Here is a 16,790-nt window from a genome sequence, read left to right as displayed (position 1 = left end):
AACTACATTTTGCGATGGTAGTTGCAGCGGTTGGAAAATTATCTCGTAAGTGATGCATATCATTTTGTGTGCACAGTGCACTTAGTAATTTCACCAACACGATAGAAAAACAACCGTTTTTTTTAAGGACGGCTAGGTTTTAGTGTTGCTTAGTGCCACTTGCTGTGTATTTGGCCTCATATTTTAAGTCCCCGGCATTTCGCTTTCCAAAAGAAGCTTGCCAGTGCTTTCTAAAAGCACGCAGACACGGTCCATGGCACTTTGGAGAGATGAAAGGCTTCTGATGAAATGCTCTAAATCTGTTGAACGCTTAGTCCAGAGGAATGACTCACTATAAAGCAGAGAAAATAAAATGAAATAACCTTCTGAACATGCCCTGTCGTCCTGGGTGTTGACCTCTGGCGTGTGCTTTGGGTTATTATATTAAAGTCTGAATAAAGATTTTTTTCTCTCTTCTTTTCTGCTGCATGTTCTGTGTTTTATTTCTCCCGTCACCTCCCACACGTGTCTCAGATGTGTCCGGTTTAAAAATAGACTGGATTAAAGCAGCTAGAGAAGATCACAGTGTGAAAGTCACAGTGGAATACGGTACAGAGGGAGAATCCCATGATTCATAGCTGTTAATCAATGACAGCGCTGCGCATTCCCAGAAGTCCGTGCGACTTGTGAAAAGTAGCATGTTGTTGTTTTATTCCCCATAATGTGCTTTTATGTCTCTGTTTACTTGAACACCTGATGCTGCTTTTAATGAACAATTTGGAGAATATGTGTCATTAAATGCATCAAAAATCTCTCTCGTTATGGTAACACCATGGTTCTTTAATGCATATCATGCTACCATATTTACATATTATATGACTGTCAGGGGCACAACTGTGTTGTTTAGAATCACTGGAGCAGAACAGTCACTGCATCTCATTATGACTTGTGTTTAGGATTGCAGTTTAAAGGTCCTGTGCATTAATGATGCCACAACGTAACCTTTGTGTAAAGGGCATCTATACCCTGCAACCTGCATCACTAATGCACGCAGCATCCGCTCAGTGTACCAATTCAGTGGCTTCATTCTCTGCAAGTGCAGGAATCTGAATCCTCTGATGATAGTTTTGGATTCGATGTTCTTTCTCACATGTCTGTGATAAACTAATGAGACTAAAGAATAGCCTACTTTTCAAATTTTTAAGTGATTGTATATAGCAGTCATCCTCAATAGGTGGACCACGGTCTGGATCTGGACCTTGCTTCATTCCATCCGGACCACAAGGCAAAGCATTATAAACCATATAAAACTTGTTTCGACTGGTTGTTTAAAATGACCCACGCGTCTTTTTTTAACATTTTACAAGTTTTAAATGGTTTATTAGGCTAGCTTTAAGAGGGCATTCCCCTAAAGCCACAGAGCCTTATACATACTGTACATATATCAAAATATAAAATAAATGGCCTGATAAAAGGTCATATCTTTTATATAGGATATCCAACTGGGCTAAATTGATTAAATATTTATTTATTTTCAATAAACATGTTGTCCGGACCTCCGTTTGGAAATGAATATAAAGACCGGACCTCTTGGAACTTTAATTGAATACCACTGGTATATAGTATGCACTTTTTTGCGATTTATTTTTAATTTGAAAAAGAAAATACTACAGGCAGTAGTACACCATATACAGTGCACACTGCACAGTATGTACAATTTATTATATTCAGTAGACTGATCAGTCTAAACATACTATAAACATAGTGTTTTACTGTTTTTACTCTTAATTTAACACAGTTAGCAGACACGTTAGCTAGATCACGTACAGCTGACTCTTGCCAAACGTCAACAATTGTGATTATAAATTATTCATCAGGTCAGAGAACACTTAAAAGGAGATTAAATTTGAAATTAAAAGTTAGAGCCTGAAGAGTTTTTGAGATCATTAAAGTCACTGTACTTAAATTAGCCATTAATCAACCGGTTTATTCTTTATCCTCTGGTTATCTATTAACATTAACCCTTTAATTATGAAGTAAACCAAATAAATTTTATTGCCTAAACAGCCGTGGAAGAAATCAAGAGACAATTTCAACATTATTTTCAGAGTCTTAATTTTAGGTAAGGTACGGTAAAATGATCATGTTTTTAAATTCTGTTTGCTCCTAACAATATTCCTTCCAAATGTATTATCAAAATATTGTTTCTAATTGCGTTAATTTGCAGAAAACTGAAAAAATGTTTCAAAATAACAGAAAAGAAGCTCTGCGTTCTTTTAGACCTCAAATATAGCAAAGAAAACAAGTTGTTAAAGTTTTAAAAAATTATGTGATAAGCTTGATAAATTATAAAAAAAGTGATAAATGATAAAAAAGTATTGTCAGTCTTTCTTATTGCTGTTGGATAACTTTGTCACTCATAAGGTTTGATTTTGGTGAAATTTAACAGACACAGTACTGAAATGGCTAAAATACATCTAGAAATGCTGATTAAAATTTTAATTTAGAATGTGCTCTTAAATGTTTCAGCAGTGTTTGTACATAGATTATTTATAGTTTACTAAAACTTTATATGTGCAGTTTGAGGGATACAGTGGTTGTTTGTTATTTTATTGTTGTATGTTTACACTCAGGCCACTTTTACTTTTCAGCTCTTATCATTCTTTTATCTGGTTGTTTTCTCAGATTTGTCCCTCCAGGAAAACTTTTGAGTCACAGACGGAAGCCCTGCCAACATGTTCAGCACTAAAAGGTCAGAGCAACACAACAGTTCATTTTGATTTAGTTTTGATCTCTTTTTGTTTGCTACTGTGGAAATCAAATCGTATGCTGTTTTTTCATTTTTGCGCTCTATGGAATCTAAACCTCAATCACGTTTTTTAAAGCCTTTTTTTTCATTTATTTAAGGGTGATTTTAAGAACCAACATTTTTCTAATCCGGGAAATCAAGTACTTAAATAGTCCAAGATTATTTGACTACTGTTTGTGACTTTTAAAGTAAAATCACCGTCTGTTTGTTTTTAAATCAACTGTATGATGCAGAAAACGTCTTGTTCTGAAATATTTCTGTCTGATGTCAGAAACCTATTATATTTACCCACGTACGCCATCATTTACATGTCAACAGCACCTATGGGATATTTTCTGGAAGTGCAGATGCCCTAAAAGTACAACGGCATGAATAATTCATACAATGTCAATGCATATAATTTCCAATGTGATTTTTGATAAACAGAACATTCAGTGCCCACATTTGACTGTTCTGATTCAATGCATAAGCTTGCTTTAGCACAGCTGCAGTAAACACTGTCTGAAACAAAATTTGACAGATCTAATTGAATATGAATATGGCATTTGTGGGTCATTGTCCAGACACCACAAACAAACGCAATCGGGATCTTGAGGAAGTAATGAAACCAATTGGGACGCATAAAATTGACAGAAGCTGCATTAGTAGCCGGTGACCTCAGGAAATCACATTATTATTCTGCACACATTTTCTTCATGCATGTCATTGAGAATCACAGGAATTGCATGTTTTGCAACACCCATTTTCAGTGAATCCAATTTTTTTGTCTCAAGAGGGTCTAGGAAGAAGCATGTTGTTGTTTTTATAGTCAGACTGTTTTCACATTCATGTTGTTTTCTAATGTTTGCTAATGTGTGCAACTCCTTGGTTCAAAATTACCAGTATATATTTATGTCATTATATATTAAAGTTATATATATTATATATTAAAATATCTTATAATGAAAAAATAATGAAAAAATAAGAATATGATTAAATCTTAATTTATCCATTAATATTTCTAATGATTTAATACTAATAATGTATTTTACAAATATTTAAAATAATAATACAATATATATATATATATATATATATATATATAATTTATGAATTATGATTGCATTTTGGAGTATAGTTTTTTATCAGAGCTCTTTCAGAACATACCTGCAACCTATTTTTGGGCCATGATGCATCAGTTAAGAACCACTGCTGTAAAAATCATCTATTGTTTGTTTTCATCAGTGGTTTAATGGCTTATGTTTACACACGATTATTAAACTGCAACAGGAAAAGTTTCAAATTAAATCTCTCATCGCTGGGATTGTTTATTAAACACATTACAGCTCGAACAGCTCATTAAAAGTTCCATCCTGTCACATCAGTCTTCCATTGAAAAATGAGCCGCGCTTCTCTTTAAGGTCGCAGTAAAGCTTCTGAGCTCTGGCCTGAAGATAACACTTCCACTAATTAGACTTACACCCGTGTTTACCCTCCAAAATGATCTCAGGCAATAAGAACTAAACCCTTCCACCGATGCACAGAGCTCATAATGCATACATCCTCTCGCTTTCCCCCAAATCATCTTGACCGCCCAGATCTGCAGTGCCGCTTCAAATGCCAACAAATATTCTGCCAACCTTGAGTTATGGAAAAAACTTTCACCCTCCAGATCTGTTTTGAGACGAATCACATTATGGCTTAATGTAGTTTCGTATCTTAACCTTGTGTGTTTTCTGTGTCCCCTTGAAAATGTCCTCTCGGTGTGATTGAATGCACAACAATGACTTCCTGCGAAATCAGGAAGTAGCCAGTCCTGGTTGTAGGAGACTGAAGCGTCACATAGGGCTGCTGTTGCTATCGGCAGTAATAATATTAAAGCAATATCGAGTTGCCCAGCAGCTGCACCGAACAGAAGATACAGTCCAGATTAATTTAGGGATCTGATTCAGAGAACAAAGCTAAACATATAGTTCTGATCTTGAGCTAGTAAACTAAATTAAGGGCTCGTTCTCCATCAGACGTCCAGGTCTGTCACTGTTGTCAAATCCAGAATTGATGGAAGACAAATGGTTGACATGATGTTGACAACAGCAATCAGCACCATGCTGTTCCCCCATGTAATGTAGACCCACATCTGATTCTGATGTTTGTTGACATCCGCATTCTAATACGTGATAAGATATAGCTGCAGAAGACGTTCCTCCTTTGGAGAACATGAACCATGTATTCAACCCTCAAGTGATGGAAATAGATCTAAATGACCTTGAGTTCCGATATTGTGATTTACTTTTTGTGATCAAATTCTTGGGAATTCTGGGATATGTTCTTGGCGATGTCTCTTGTTAATCACAGACTTCACTGTTGCTGTTTTACCTCCTGCTGTTTAATTTCCTGCGGTGTGATTTTGATTGGTGAACTGAAAGAGAGTGTTTATTAGCATAAAGGGGAGGAGTCTCTGCATGTGGAATATTATTATGAACGTATTTTTCAGGCTATGCATGCAATCATCTTTGGTCTTGCATGAGGTTTTTATATTAGTCTTAGCAAGGGATAATGACAGTGACATGAATGACTTATCAGAATGAGATATTCCACAGAGACGTATAAGAAGTTAACTGCACCAAAATAACTTACACAGAATGTATTTTACTTGTCACGTGATTTTATGTAGAAAACAGTAAATCACAAAAAATGACTTTAGCTGGGTTTTCACAGGCAGGGTCACATATATACAGCTGCAGCAAAAATTAACAGAGCATTTCAGTTTTTTTCTGAATTTACTATTAACAGGTGTTTAGGTAAAATTAAAATGTTTTATTCTAACAACTTACAATATTTCTAACAATAAATTATTGTGTTTTCATTTATTTTCAGAAAATAAAAACTGGAGAAACAGGTGGAAATAAAATAAAAGATGCTCTGTATTTTTTCAGACCTCAAATACTACAAAGAAAACACATTCATATGAACTTTTAAGCAATACAACAGTAATGTTTGTACTTTATATTGTGGAAAAGGATTTTTTCATGCGAAAATCTCAATTTATATCACCGTTTTAATGTCTTTCACATTGCTGTTGAATGATTTTTTGTCACTCCTGAGGTTTGATTTTGTTAACATCCACCAGACACTCGACTGGAATGGCCACAACAGGCTACATCAATAAATACATTTATACAAATTAAATTTTTATCTGGAATGGTCTCTTATTTTTTTCTGTTGCTGTAAATTAATCTTTTTCAATACACATTAGATTGTGGAGATTTTAATGAACCCTCTTTAAAGATTTTAATTTAAAAACCTCTTTGACTAGTTTTATTTGTGTGAGCATTAAGACAAAGATAGCACCTCTTATTTCAATGTAAGTTTATTTTCAAGTTGGTGAGTTTGATTCATTTGAAAATGTCAAAACCTGATACGATTGTTTTAAACGTGATATGCACTGTGATTATACTGCATAACAAAGGCAAAAAGGAGAGAAAAAGGAGACAATAATTTGGGTGTAAAGTTAACACAATCAGACAGTTTTAATATAGCCATTAAGAGTTTATTTTGTGGATTTATAGCATGTGCATCAGCTGAATGCATTTGTTTTATGTGTTTGTTTATGTTATCGTTTACTTCAGCTTTCTCTGTTCAGTTATTCATGTTGTCATTTTAGTGTTGTTGTTGACACAGTTTGAGTTTTCTCTGGTTAAGATAAATGTGCAGGTGTTTCTTTAACCGCTGGCACTTCTGGCTCCGTGTGCTGTGCAGAAACACTGTCTATTGTGCATTACAGGTGAGGGCTTTAGGCACAGTCCCAACTGGGAGTATATCACTTTTTAGGCACCAGCATTACATGTATTCTAGGGCTGTAGCTATTGATTTTTTTAGCAATCAAGTATTCCACCAATTATTCCATTGATTAATCGAGTTTTCGGATAATAAGTACCTTTTCTTTATTAAAGAGCAATACTTATCATACAAGAGAAAATAAGACAGGTCTTTTATAATGAGCCACTAACTTTATTCAAATTTGTATTGCAGAAATTACAAACATTCATATCTGTGAAAACAAAAACCATTTAATACATTCCATTGCCATGTTACATTCAAAATGCAATATAATATAATATGCAAATAAAAATAGAAATTATAATTTCAAGGGTGAACAACGAACTTCATCTTATGCAAGATGCATTTAGTTTTCCTAAATTAGTTATGTTTTTTATTTTTTACTTTTAAATAGTAATTTATTTTCCACATAAAACTACTGTAGTGAACTGGACATTTATTTTAACAGGTCGTCTGAAGACGCTTGAAGATGTGTTTCATAGCTTTTCTTCACATAGTTTCACTCAGTTAAATGTTCTGAAATGAAAATCTCAGAGCAACTCTGGAGATGAAGTTCATGTGTTCATGTCCTCATACAGCGCAGACTTTTTCCAAGTCCATGAGAATCACGCGTGTAGCACGTTAAACTGTGTGGTTCATTCACTCATACACGCAGAACAACCAGATGGCATGTTTAAACAAGCGGCTCTGTTTAATGCACCTGCCAAACTGTTTAGTATTCGTACTTCACTGGTGAATACATATATGACGCAATTTACAGCCCTGTAGGTGCGCATGTGTTTAAACCTCTGCCCTCTATATTTTTCTGAAATTTATTCTGCAGCGTCTTCTGTGTTTACATAACATGTCCAGAGTTAAATGGATTAAGTGAAGCTTCCACTATCATTTTTTTGTATTCGAAATTATTCGAGTTTCTCGAGGAATGTTCCAGCCCTAACCTATTCTTTGACTGTCAAGCGATTAATCGCATTTCGAATAAAAGTTTTTGTTTACATAATTTAAGTCTGTGTATTGTTCATTTTAATTTTGTATTCATAAACACATACAAATATATTTATATATATATATATATATTATGTCATTTGGCAGACGCTTTTATCCAAAGCGACTTACAGTGCACTTATTACAGGGACAATCCCCCTGGAGCAACATGGAGTAAAGTGTCTTGCTCAAGGACACACTGGTGGTGGCTGCTGGGATCAAACCAGCAACCTTTGATTTACCAGTTCAGTGGTTTAACCCACTAGACCACCATCTCCACTTCTATATACTTGTATATATTTAAGAACAACATTTATATGTTGTATATGTTATAATTTATTTATTTAATAATTAATATAAATTCAAAAACTGATATAAAATAAATAAATACATCTAAAAATATCCTAATTGTATATACAAGTATGTGCATGTTTTGTGTTTATAAATACAATATTGAAATGTACAGTACACAGACATATAATATATAAATGCAAACTTTGATTCTGGATATGATTAATCTAAATTGCACTAAATTGTATGAATCCCACATCCCACTTTACCCTCTATTTACTCCAGGTTTCCTCTTTAACCGATCCAGTTTGACTCCATAGTCAAGAGAAGTACTAGCTGTATGCCATAGTGCATTGGTTTTAGGCTGAGATTTCAACTTCAAAGGGACGTTAATCATTGCTGGAGGTTATTTCAAAATAGACTTCCATTGGAATGCTTTTTAATATTTACTTACTGACTGTCACTTATTACTATTCCATGTCCTTATTTGTTAAATGGTTGAGTGTCAGTTCAGTTTTTACCCCAATTGTGTGGTCTTTCAAGCTGCAATCCTAAAACCTTTTGGTTGTAAAAATCATTGTATCTGAACCTCATCCTGATTCCCAGTGGTAAACTTTTTGTGTCATAATGTTTTCTAATTTGAGCTTTTGTGTAAGATTTGCTAAAAATGTCAGTTTGACAGATTTTGACTTCCATCTATGTAAAGGTGAGTATGCAAAGTAACCTGCTATTTTATTTCTCAAACTGAGATAGCAATGTAGAGGCTTTAAAGGGGTGCTTCAACGATGTGTCATGCATTCTTACTTCTTTACAATGTTAAACATTCTGTTTAAACTGATATATGGAGCCGTCCCAGCGCTAAAAGATGCCGGACATGAACCACATGCGGTGAGTGAAACAGATGTCTGTGTTTTGTTGACAATGTGCTTTAGTTCAGTCTACCCCTCCCCCCCGTACGATTTCGGAAGTAATCTTACAGCTGTATCTATCGTTTATAAATGTCATCAAACTAGATACTTTTCGAAGATATGACGTATGCAGTACTATTCTATAGGTACTCAAGATTTATATGAGATTTGCAGAAACCCTGTGTGTTAGGGCTGCTTTAAAATGTTTAAATAGAGTGTTCCATTTACACCTTCTGTCAGAAAGCCGAATGTGACATTAAGCAGATGCTGGATTCTTTACGATATAAAGATGTGATTGCAAAAGAGTTTTTACCCAAGTGTCTCCATTAGCTTCAACAGTAAGGTGTTGCACTGTTTAAAAATGTCACAGTGTTACTATCACTGTTGAATTCAGGGAATATTTCAGGGAACTATTTTCTTGCTTATAGTGTCTGCAAATAGAAATGGAATCAGAGAAAGTATTTTTTGTAAAGCATATGAGATGTTAATGAAATTGAAAGGTTTAAGTTATACCCTGTCTCCATTAAGAATACAATGCTACCATTGTGCCATGCACAAATAAAACGTGTCTCACCTTGATACATGTTCTGTTCATGATTTAAAATTTAAAGGCTCCTGTAGCCATTTAATTTTCTCTTCCTTTCAATTTGAATGGCTTCTTTGTTTTCAATTAGGCATATACCCTTTTTTTTGTATAATGTTTGATTTTTACAGTTTTTCCACGGTTACATCTTCCTCAGTTTTTTCATTGATGTTTTGTGGGAGCAGTGTTGTCCGGTCAACCCTGGTGTTGGATTCTAGCATCTGATGTTTAATGATTCATTTAAAGCTGCAACTGTAACTTTTGCCTTTGTGTCGTATATCTGAAACATAAAATTGTATTATAATTTTTGTTATATTACAATCAGTCAAACTGATGTTACCCACAAAACCTGACTGGACATATTATAAATCATTATTATTATAAGCTTACTGTTGTGAATCAGGGAACGGTAAGGAGAGAGTTTAAAACACTGTTAACTTGTTTTTTTGTTGTAAAAAAATGACTTTACACTCACAGACAAAAACACCTTTTAAATATTCACTGTCTTATGTTTTTGACCATAGTATTATATGCAGAATAGATCCGACTTGTGTGTGTGTATATTTGTCACGTCTGGCACGTCTGAGCTTTTCTCCGCACCAAATTTATTTGAATAAATGACAGAGCTTTGTGTTTTTATGGAGTTCTCTGATGCGGCTGTTGGTCCGAGGAGCAAAAGTGATCTGATTTTAGAAATGAAATCAGATCAGTTCTCAAATAAATAAAAAACTGAGAGTGCTGTCTTTCAAAACAAAGTATGCTAGCCGTCCATAGGCTTAAAACCTAGCAATGTGAAACACAAAAGAAGATATTTCGATATCATTTTGTGTCCATATAATGGAAGTCATTGTTGTTTGGTTACCAGCGTTCTTCAATCTTCTTTTGTGTTCTGCAAATCAAAGAAAGTCTTACAGGTTTGGACTGACATGAAGTCATACAGATTCTTCAACAAATGAATCTCGTCCAATTCACATACAGTGCATTCATATTTGGGATTCTGGGGTTTTGAGTTCTGAAAGTTGGTGAATACAAAATCCACAATATCTCAAATGAGCTAATGAAATGTGATTCTTCATGACGTGGCCCCTTTAAAAAAAATATCATGTCACTTATTGTCATTTTCATACTTTTGGAATATCCTTGTGTCACACTGAGATGTTCCACGTGTCCTCAGCACATGTCAGTGTCACATCAGGATCAAACTGCCTCATGAACTCGCAATGTCCTTCAGCTGCACTGAAGCAGATCTAAATGATTCCTGACAGATCTGCCCGCTTCTCTCACAATAAAACTTTTATATTAGTGTTTTCTCTCCAGACATGCTCCTTTTGGCTCTGCACATCCCTCTCACACACGCTGAGCTCTGCATCAGTAAACATGCCTTGTATATTCAGAATGCAGATAATTCAAACTCATGGACACACCAGACCGTTTAAGTCATATGAGGGCGCATTAAAGGAGTTTTACTAAATAAATATAACCATGTTGCGGAAAGATAACTATATGAAAGTTCACCATGAAATATCAGTTTTGAGTTAATTTGTAGTAAACCTGAATATAAAATTATACTTAATATTAGTGCCGTCAATCGATAATTTTTTTATCTGATTAATCACACATTTTTGCTGTGATTAATCACTATTATTCGCACATAACATTAATGTTTTGAAATATACTTTCACATTTAATCTTCGAATTAATGTAGAAACAAAAGATTTCTTCATCACCATCATTTTATGAATGAAAGGCAACATTCCGATATTAGTACTGGAACTTTTGTCTCCAATAAATTGATGATATTTTATTTAGTATAACATTAATTATAACCATTCAACAATAAAATTGAGAGCTATCATGCCTAAAAGGTTACGAAAATGCTACACAAAACAGGCTTTCTGGCTTAATCTTGTGCATGTGATTTTGTACACCAGACCAGACTGGACCTCGGGCTGCAGTTTAATTTTTTTTTTTGAGTGAATTTAAATAATAAAGCAACCTATCACAAGTAGGTTTTTGAGTTAACTCAACAAATAGAGTGAAAGTCCACCCGACTTCAAAAATTATGATTATGTCATTTGCTGTCACAACATAGTCAAATTTACCTAAAGAACTACAAAACAAAATATTTGTTGCTGAACAAAAAAAATATATGGATTTAAAAAAAAAAATCAATTGTATTTCTCTATTACAACAATTGTATGTGCTTTCTGCCTCAAACAAGGCAACATTTTGATCAAATAACTGTTTAAAGAGATGTTTAAAAAGTTTGTGATGAGTGTATTTAAACTGTATTGACATTGTGTCATGCACTCACACCTCAACATTGAACACACAAACCTCAACCAGGAACACACAAACCTCAACCATGGTAACAACCAAAAACGTCTTGGTTACGTATGTAACCTCAGTTCCCTGATGGAGGGAACGAGACGTTGTGTCGAGAACGACAGATGGGGTTCGCCCTTGAGAACCAATCAACTCTGACTACTATAGAAAAGGCCAATGAAATTTGGCGAATGAAATTTGCATGCCGGGCTCCGCCCCCGGATATCCGGTATAAAAGGAAGCCGGCGTGCAGCATTCATTTACCTCTTGTTCTGAAGAGCCTGAGATCCTCTCACGACTGCAGCAGAATACGATACGTGTTTGTGGCATAAGGGACACAACGTCTCGTTCCCTCCATCAGGGAACTGAGGTTACATACGTAACCAAGACGTTCCCTTTCTGTCGGTCTCTCGACGTTGTGTCGAGAACGACAGATGGGGTTAGCTATGGAAAACGCCACAAACGCTGTATCGCGTCACAATCTCAGCGAAGCGACGGTAACAAGCCTGGGCGTGTCAGCTCGACGCTTTCGTGAAACTTGTAACCTACCAGTGTGGTGGTCGGGGGGTTCCAGAGCTTTCTGGGAGAAAGATGGGTACAGCCCTGACCGGTAACCTTTCACGGACGGGGCCTTAGCTCTCTACAGGCGAGAGGCCGTCCGGCTCGGTTTTACACCGGGAAAAGCGCAACTCTTAATCAGAGAAGCGCTGCAGAGGCCACCTCCTACCCGTGGGGAGGAATATGGTGGAGATATGATATGGTCTCGTCCTTGGAGGAGAACGCATGGAAGGGGCGGACTGGGTAGTACCGCGAGGTGGAGGTCCACCTGGGGAAGCTCATGGGTTACCATGTGTGGGAACCATTGTCATGAGGGTATAACAGACGGAACAGCCCACGGTGGGGGTGTTACTGCGTCCGATAGCACAGGTCCGGTTAGAACTATCTGTGATAGGTCATAAGGTTTCCCGGCCTAAGGGGGAAGGCTGCTCTGCCCAGCCAACCCCCAGGAGGTGCTTGCTTAGTGATGGATGGAATGCCTGTTCTTAACCAGTGTCTGGGTAAGAAGGAAGGTTGGTGAGGTACCAATTTTCTTAGCCATGTGTTTGGGTAAGAAGAAAAGGGTAGATAGCACACTGACCCAACCTCTTGGAGGGTGGGAAGGTGCTTTCGCAGGCATACGCCCCCCCGGATGCCAGTCCTACATGTCGCCACGCAGGACGTGGGCTGACACCGGGTTTACGCGAAGGTTGTTAACCCTTGCGAAGGTGTTTGGGCGTAGCCCAACCCGTAGCTCTACAGATGTCTGCTAGAGAGGTGCTTCTGCCAGTGCCCAGGAGGTGGCTAAACTCCGGTGGAGTGAGCCCACACTGCCAATGGGCATGGGAGATTCTGAGATCAAAATGCCGTCGTAACGGCATTCACGACCCAGTGCGCCAGACTCTGCTTGGAGACAGCCTTCCCCTTCTGCTGTCCTCCAACACAAACTAGGAGCTGGTCAGAGCTACTGAAGCTCTGCGTGCGGTCCAGGACACAACACGGATGGGGTTGGGTCTTCCTCCCCAGTGGGGAGCGCCTGCAAGTCCACCACTTGGTCCTCGAAGGGAGAAGTGGGAACTTTGGGCACGTATCCGGGCCTGGGTCTCAAGATAACGTGAGAATACCAGGGCCGAATTTAAGGCAATCCGGTGACACAGAGAATGCTTGGAGGTCCCCTACCCTCTTGACGGAAGCGAGCACCAACAGGAGGGCTGTCTTACTCAGGTGAGGAAGATCGGAACCTCTGAGGGGCTCTCAAGAGGGTATGGAGCGGAGATGAGGCGGATTCCGCCCTCTCGCGCCCGTTAGGAACCTGGTGATCAGGTCGAGTTGCCCTAGAAACTTTCCATCAACTGAGTCGTGATGAGTGGCGATAGCGACTACATACACTTCAGTTTGGAGGGGAGATGTTAGTCTCCAGTCTCGTGAGAAGGGGAACACAATCCTGATCAAGCACCTCAGTGGGTCTTTTCTCGTTGAGAGAGAGAGACACCAGGACGAGAAGAGGCGCCGTCTAGAGGCGTGTGACCGCCTAGTAGATGGGGCCCTAACCTGGGTGATGGTCTCAGCCATAGAGGGGGAGTAGCCATCTCAGGATTTTCTCGTCCTGTCTAGAGACCAGACCTGGGTGTTCCAGAGGTCTGATCTGGGATGCCAGAACGTGTCCTTGCCCTGAGATAGCAGGTCCTCTGTCAGGGGAATGGTTCAGGGGGAGTCGCTGTTCAGAGCATCAACTCTGAAGCCAAGTGCGGTTAGACAAGTGTGGTGTAACCAATACACTTGGTGCTCCTCTTCCCTGACCTTGCACAGTGTTTGTGCAAGGAGGCTCCTGGGGGGGGAAGGTGTGCTTCCGCCCGTCCCGTGGTCAGCTGTGCGCCAGGGCATCCGTGCCGAGGGGGGCCTCGGTCAGGGAGTACCAAAGCAGACAATGGGTGGTGTCATGGGAGGCAAAGAGGTCTATCTGTGCCTGTCCGAACAACACCCAAAATGAGCTGGACCGGGGGTGGAGTCGCCACTCTCCGCAAGGCGTATACTGACGAGAGAGCGTGTCGGCTGTCTGGTTCAGTCTGCCTGGGATGTGTGTGGCCCGCAGGGAGCGGATCACCTGCTAACTCCACAGGAGGAGGCGTCGGGCAAGTTGTGTTAGTTACCGTGAGCGTACACCACTCTAGGCAATTGCACAGCGCAGACGGGGGCCCGTCCAGCGCCCCGCGTCTGCGTGCCCGTTGCACACTGCACCCCACCCCTGCAGCGAGGCGTCCGTCGTCACCACGACGTGCCTCGTAACCTGCCCGAGGGGAATCCCCGCCCGGAGGAAGGTCATGGAAGACCAAGGGGTTAGGGTGCGTCGGCAGCAGGGCGTCATCACCGTGCGCCTGCTGCCGGTGTGCCACGCTGTCCTCGGAACTTGACTCTGTGGCCAGTGTTGAAGCGGTCTCATGTGCATCAGCCCGAGGGGTCTTACCCCCGCGTAGGATGCCATGTGTCCCAGGAGCCTCCAGTTCCAACACTGACTGGGCACGTGCTGCGGACAGCTGTGCCGTCATGGTGACAGAGTTTGGTTCCATACCGAGAAAGAGGATGCTCTGCACTGGGGAGAGTTTGCTCTTTTCTCGGTTGACCTGAAATCCCAATCGATCTAGATGCCGGAGCATCAGGTCCCTCTGTGTACAGAACAGATCTCACGAGTGTTTGCCAGTCGTCGAGATAGTTCAGGGACAGACCGAAAGGGAGGACTCTGTACTGATATGCCCACCCCTCGAACTCGAACCATGGGAACGGGGCAGTGTCGAGGGGATCGAGACATTAGAGTAAGCGTCCTTCAGGTCGATTGCCACAAACCAATCCTGACACCTGATAGATGTCAGGATGCGCCTCTGAATGAGCATCTGAACGGCAACTCGTGAAGGTGCTTGTTCAGGGTACGCAGACCTATGGCAACCCGCCGTCTTTCTAGGGAATGATGAAGTGCAGGTTGTGACCCACTGAACGTCTTGATTTTGGACGAACTCGATGCCTGTTTTGCCAGAAGTCTCTGGGAAACTGGATCGAGTAACCAAGACGGACCACCCGCATTAGCCAGCGAGACAGTGTGGGCAGCTCTTGAGCTCCCAGGGACTGTACAGGGTGACCAAGGGGGCAGTCTGCTTCATCATTTCCACGGGGGGTGGTTCGTCGGCTGGCGGAGCTAACCATCTGTCGCGGGGGGTCCCCGGAGGGAAGGATGGCTCCGCCTTTTTACCTGCCTGGCGGGACAATGGCACGCACTGTCGGTTTGAGAGTGGTGACAACTGTCGTATGTGTACGACCTCACGCCTCGCCAGGGCGTGAGGTCGGTTCGCCGAGCACAGTCCAGTGGAGTGTGGGATCGGCTGCAAGTACACCCGGGGAGACCGAAAAACTCTGTGAGTAAGTGGGCGCCAGGCCCTGAAAAGGGCCCGGCTTTGGTGACGAGGCAGGAGTCGTCACGTGCCGACCGATCAGAGCCGTGGCTGTGATGGTTCGGGCCCGATGTTGTTCTCCCTGGAGTCTTCCCGTCAGTGTCCCTTCTCGTGAGAAGTTTGCTGACGGGGTGGAGGTTTCCCCCTCGACCTCTGCTTCCGGGGTGCCGCCTGTGGGGGCACAGGAACCGGAATCGATGTCGAAGGGGTCCTGGGTTGCAGGGAAGCAGACGTCACGCGGGATCTCGGAGGCCTTCAGGCGGCCGAGTCGCGGTGAGAAAAATGTGGTTAATTGCCACTGTCTGCTTCACCGTCAAAAACTGCTGAGCGCAGTCCTCGACGGTCTTTACCAACAACCCACCCTGCGAGATGAGTGTATCAAGAAAGCGGACTTCCTTGGTATCACTCTTCTGCACAAGGTATAGCCGGGGGTGTCTCTCCTGGACCACTACCGTGGACATCGTCCGACCCAGGGCCCGTGCCGCCGCCTTAGTCACCCGTAGAGCGCTGTCAGCGGCGGCACGGAGATCCTGCATTATACCCAGGTCGGTCTTACCCTCGTGGGGCTCTCTCAACGCCTTGGCCTGGCGGACCTGCAGGATGGCCATGGCGAAGAGAGAGGAGGCAGCCTTGTCCGCGACATCGCAAGCCCTCGACACCAGTGATGCCGAAGTCTTACGTGCTTTGGACCGTAGGCGTGGCCGATTCCCCCCAGGTGGTAGCCGTCCGCGGCACAGGTGCACCGCGGGCGGACGTTCCACTCGGGGGATCTCGACGCAGTCCTTGGCTGCCCCACCATCGAGGGAAGTAAGGGAGGTGGAGCTGGTTTTCACTGGAGCGGTCCGAGAGTGGAGCGCTCCAAGTTTTACACAGCTCCTCATGCACCTCCGGAACCCCGGGTTAGCATGAATGACATTTCTGCTTCCTCCTAACTCGACCGCTGGGGGTGGAGCTCGGATTCGTCAGAGTCGGATGTCAGTCTCCCTCCGATGCTGCGAGCGACATCTCATCTACGTCACACATCGTTCCCGATGTGTGTGCGTGAGAATCCGGACGGTATGCCACCGCCGTTTGGGGAACGTTCAGAAGAGCGTATCGGGGTGCGATCGGCCCGTGAG

The 16,790-nt window shown here is 41.3% G+C and overlaps 1 protein-coding gene across 1 annotated transcript in view; it reads left to right on the top strand.

The window, feature by feature from the left end:
• Window positions 1–2,664: 2,664 nt before the first annotated feature.
• The window catches only part of oxr1a (oxidation resistance 1a), a 124,847-nt gene continuing 110,721 nt past the window's right edge, over window positions 2,665–16,790 (top strand). The window contains exon 1 of the mRNA XM_056761802.1: window positions 2,665–2,731. Coding sequence (XP_056617780.1) covers window positions 2,715–2,731 — 17 coding nt within the window. The 5' untranslated portion in view covers window positions 2,665–2,714. The remainder of the gene's footprint in view (window positions 2,732–16,790) is intronic.

Source organism: Triplophysa dalaica, chromosome 12, assembly GCF_015846415.1.
Source record: "Triplophysa dalaica isolate WHDGS20190420 chromosome 12, ASM1584641v1, whole genome shotgun sequence".
Classification (NCBI taxonomy): Eukaryota; Metazoa; Chordata; class Actinopteri; order Cypriniformes; family Nemacheilidae; genus Triplophysa; species Triplophysa dalaica.
Note: the sequence above shows the minus strand (reverse complement) of the source record. Positions and strands in the feature narration are given on the sequence as shown.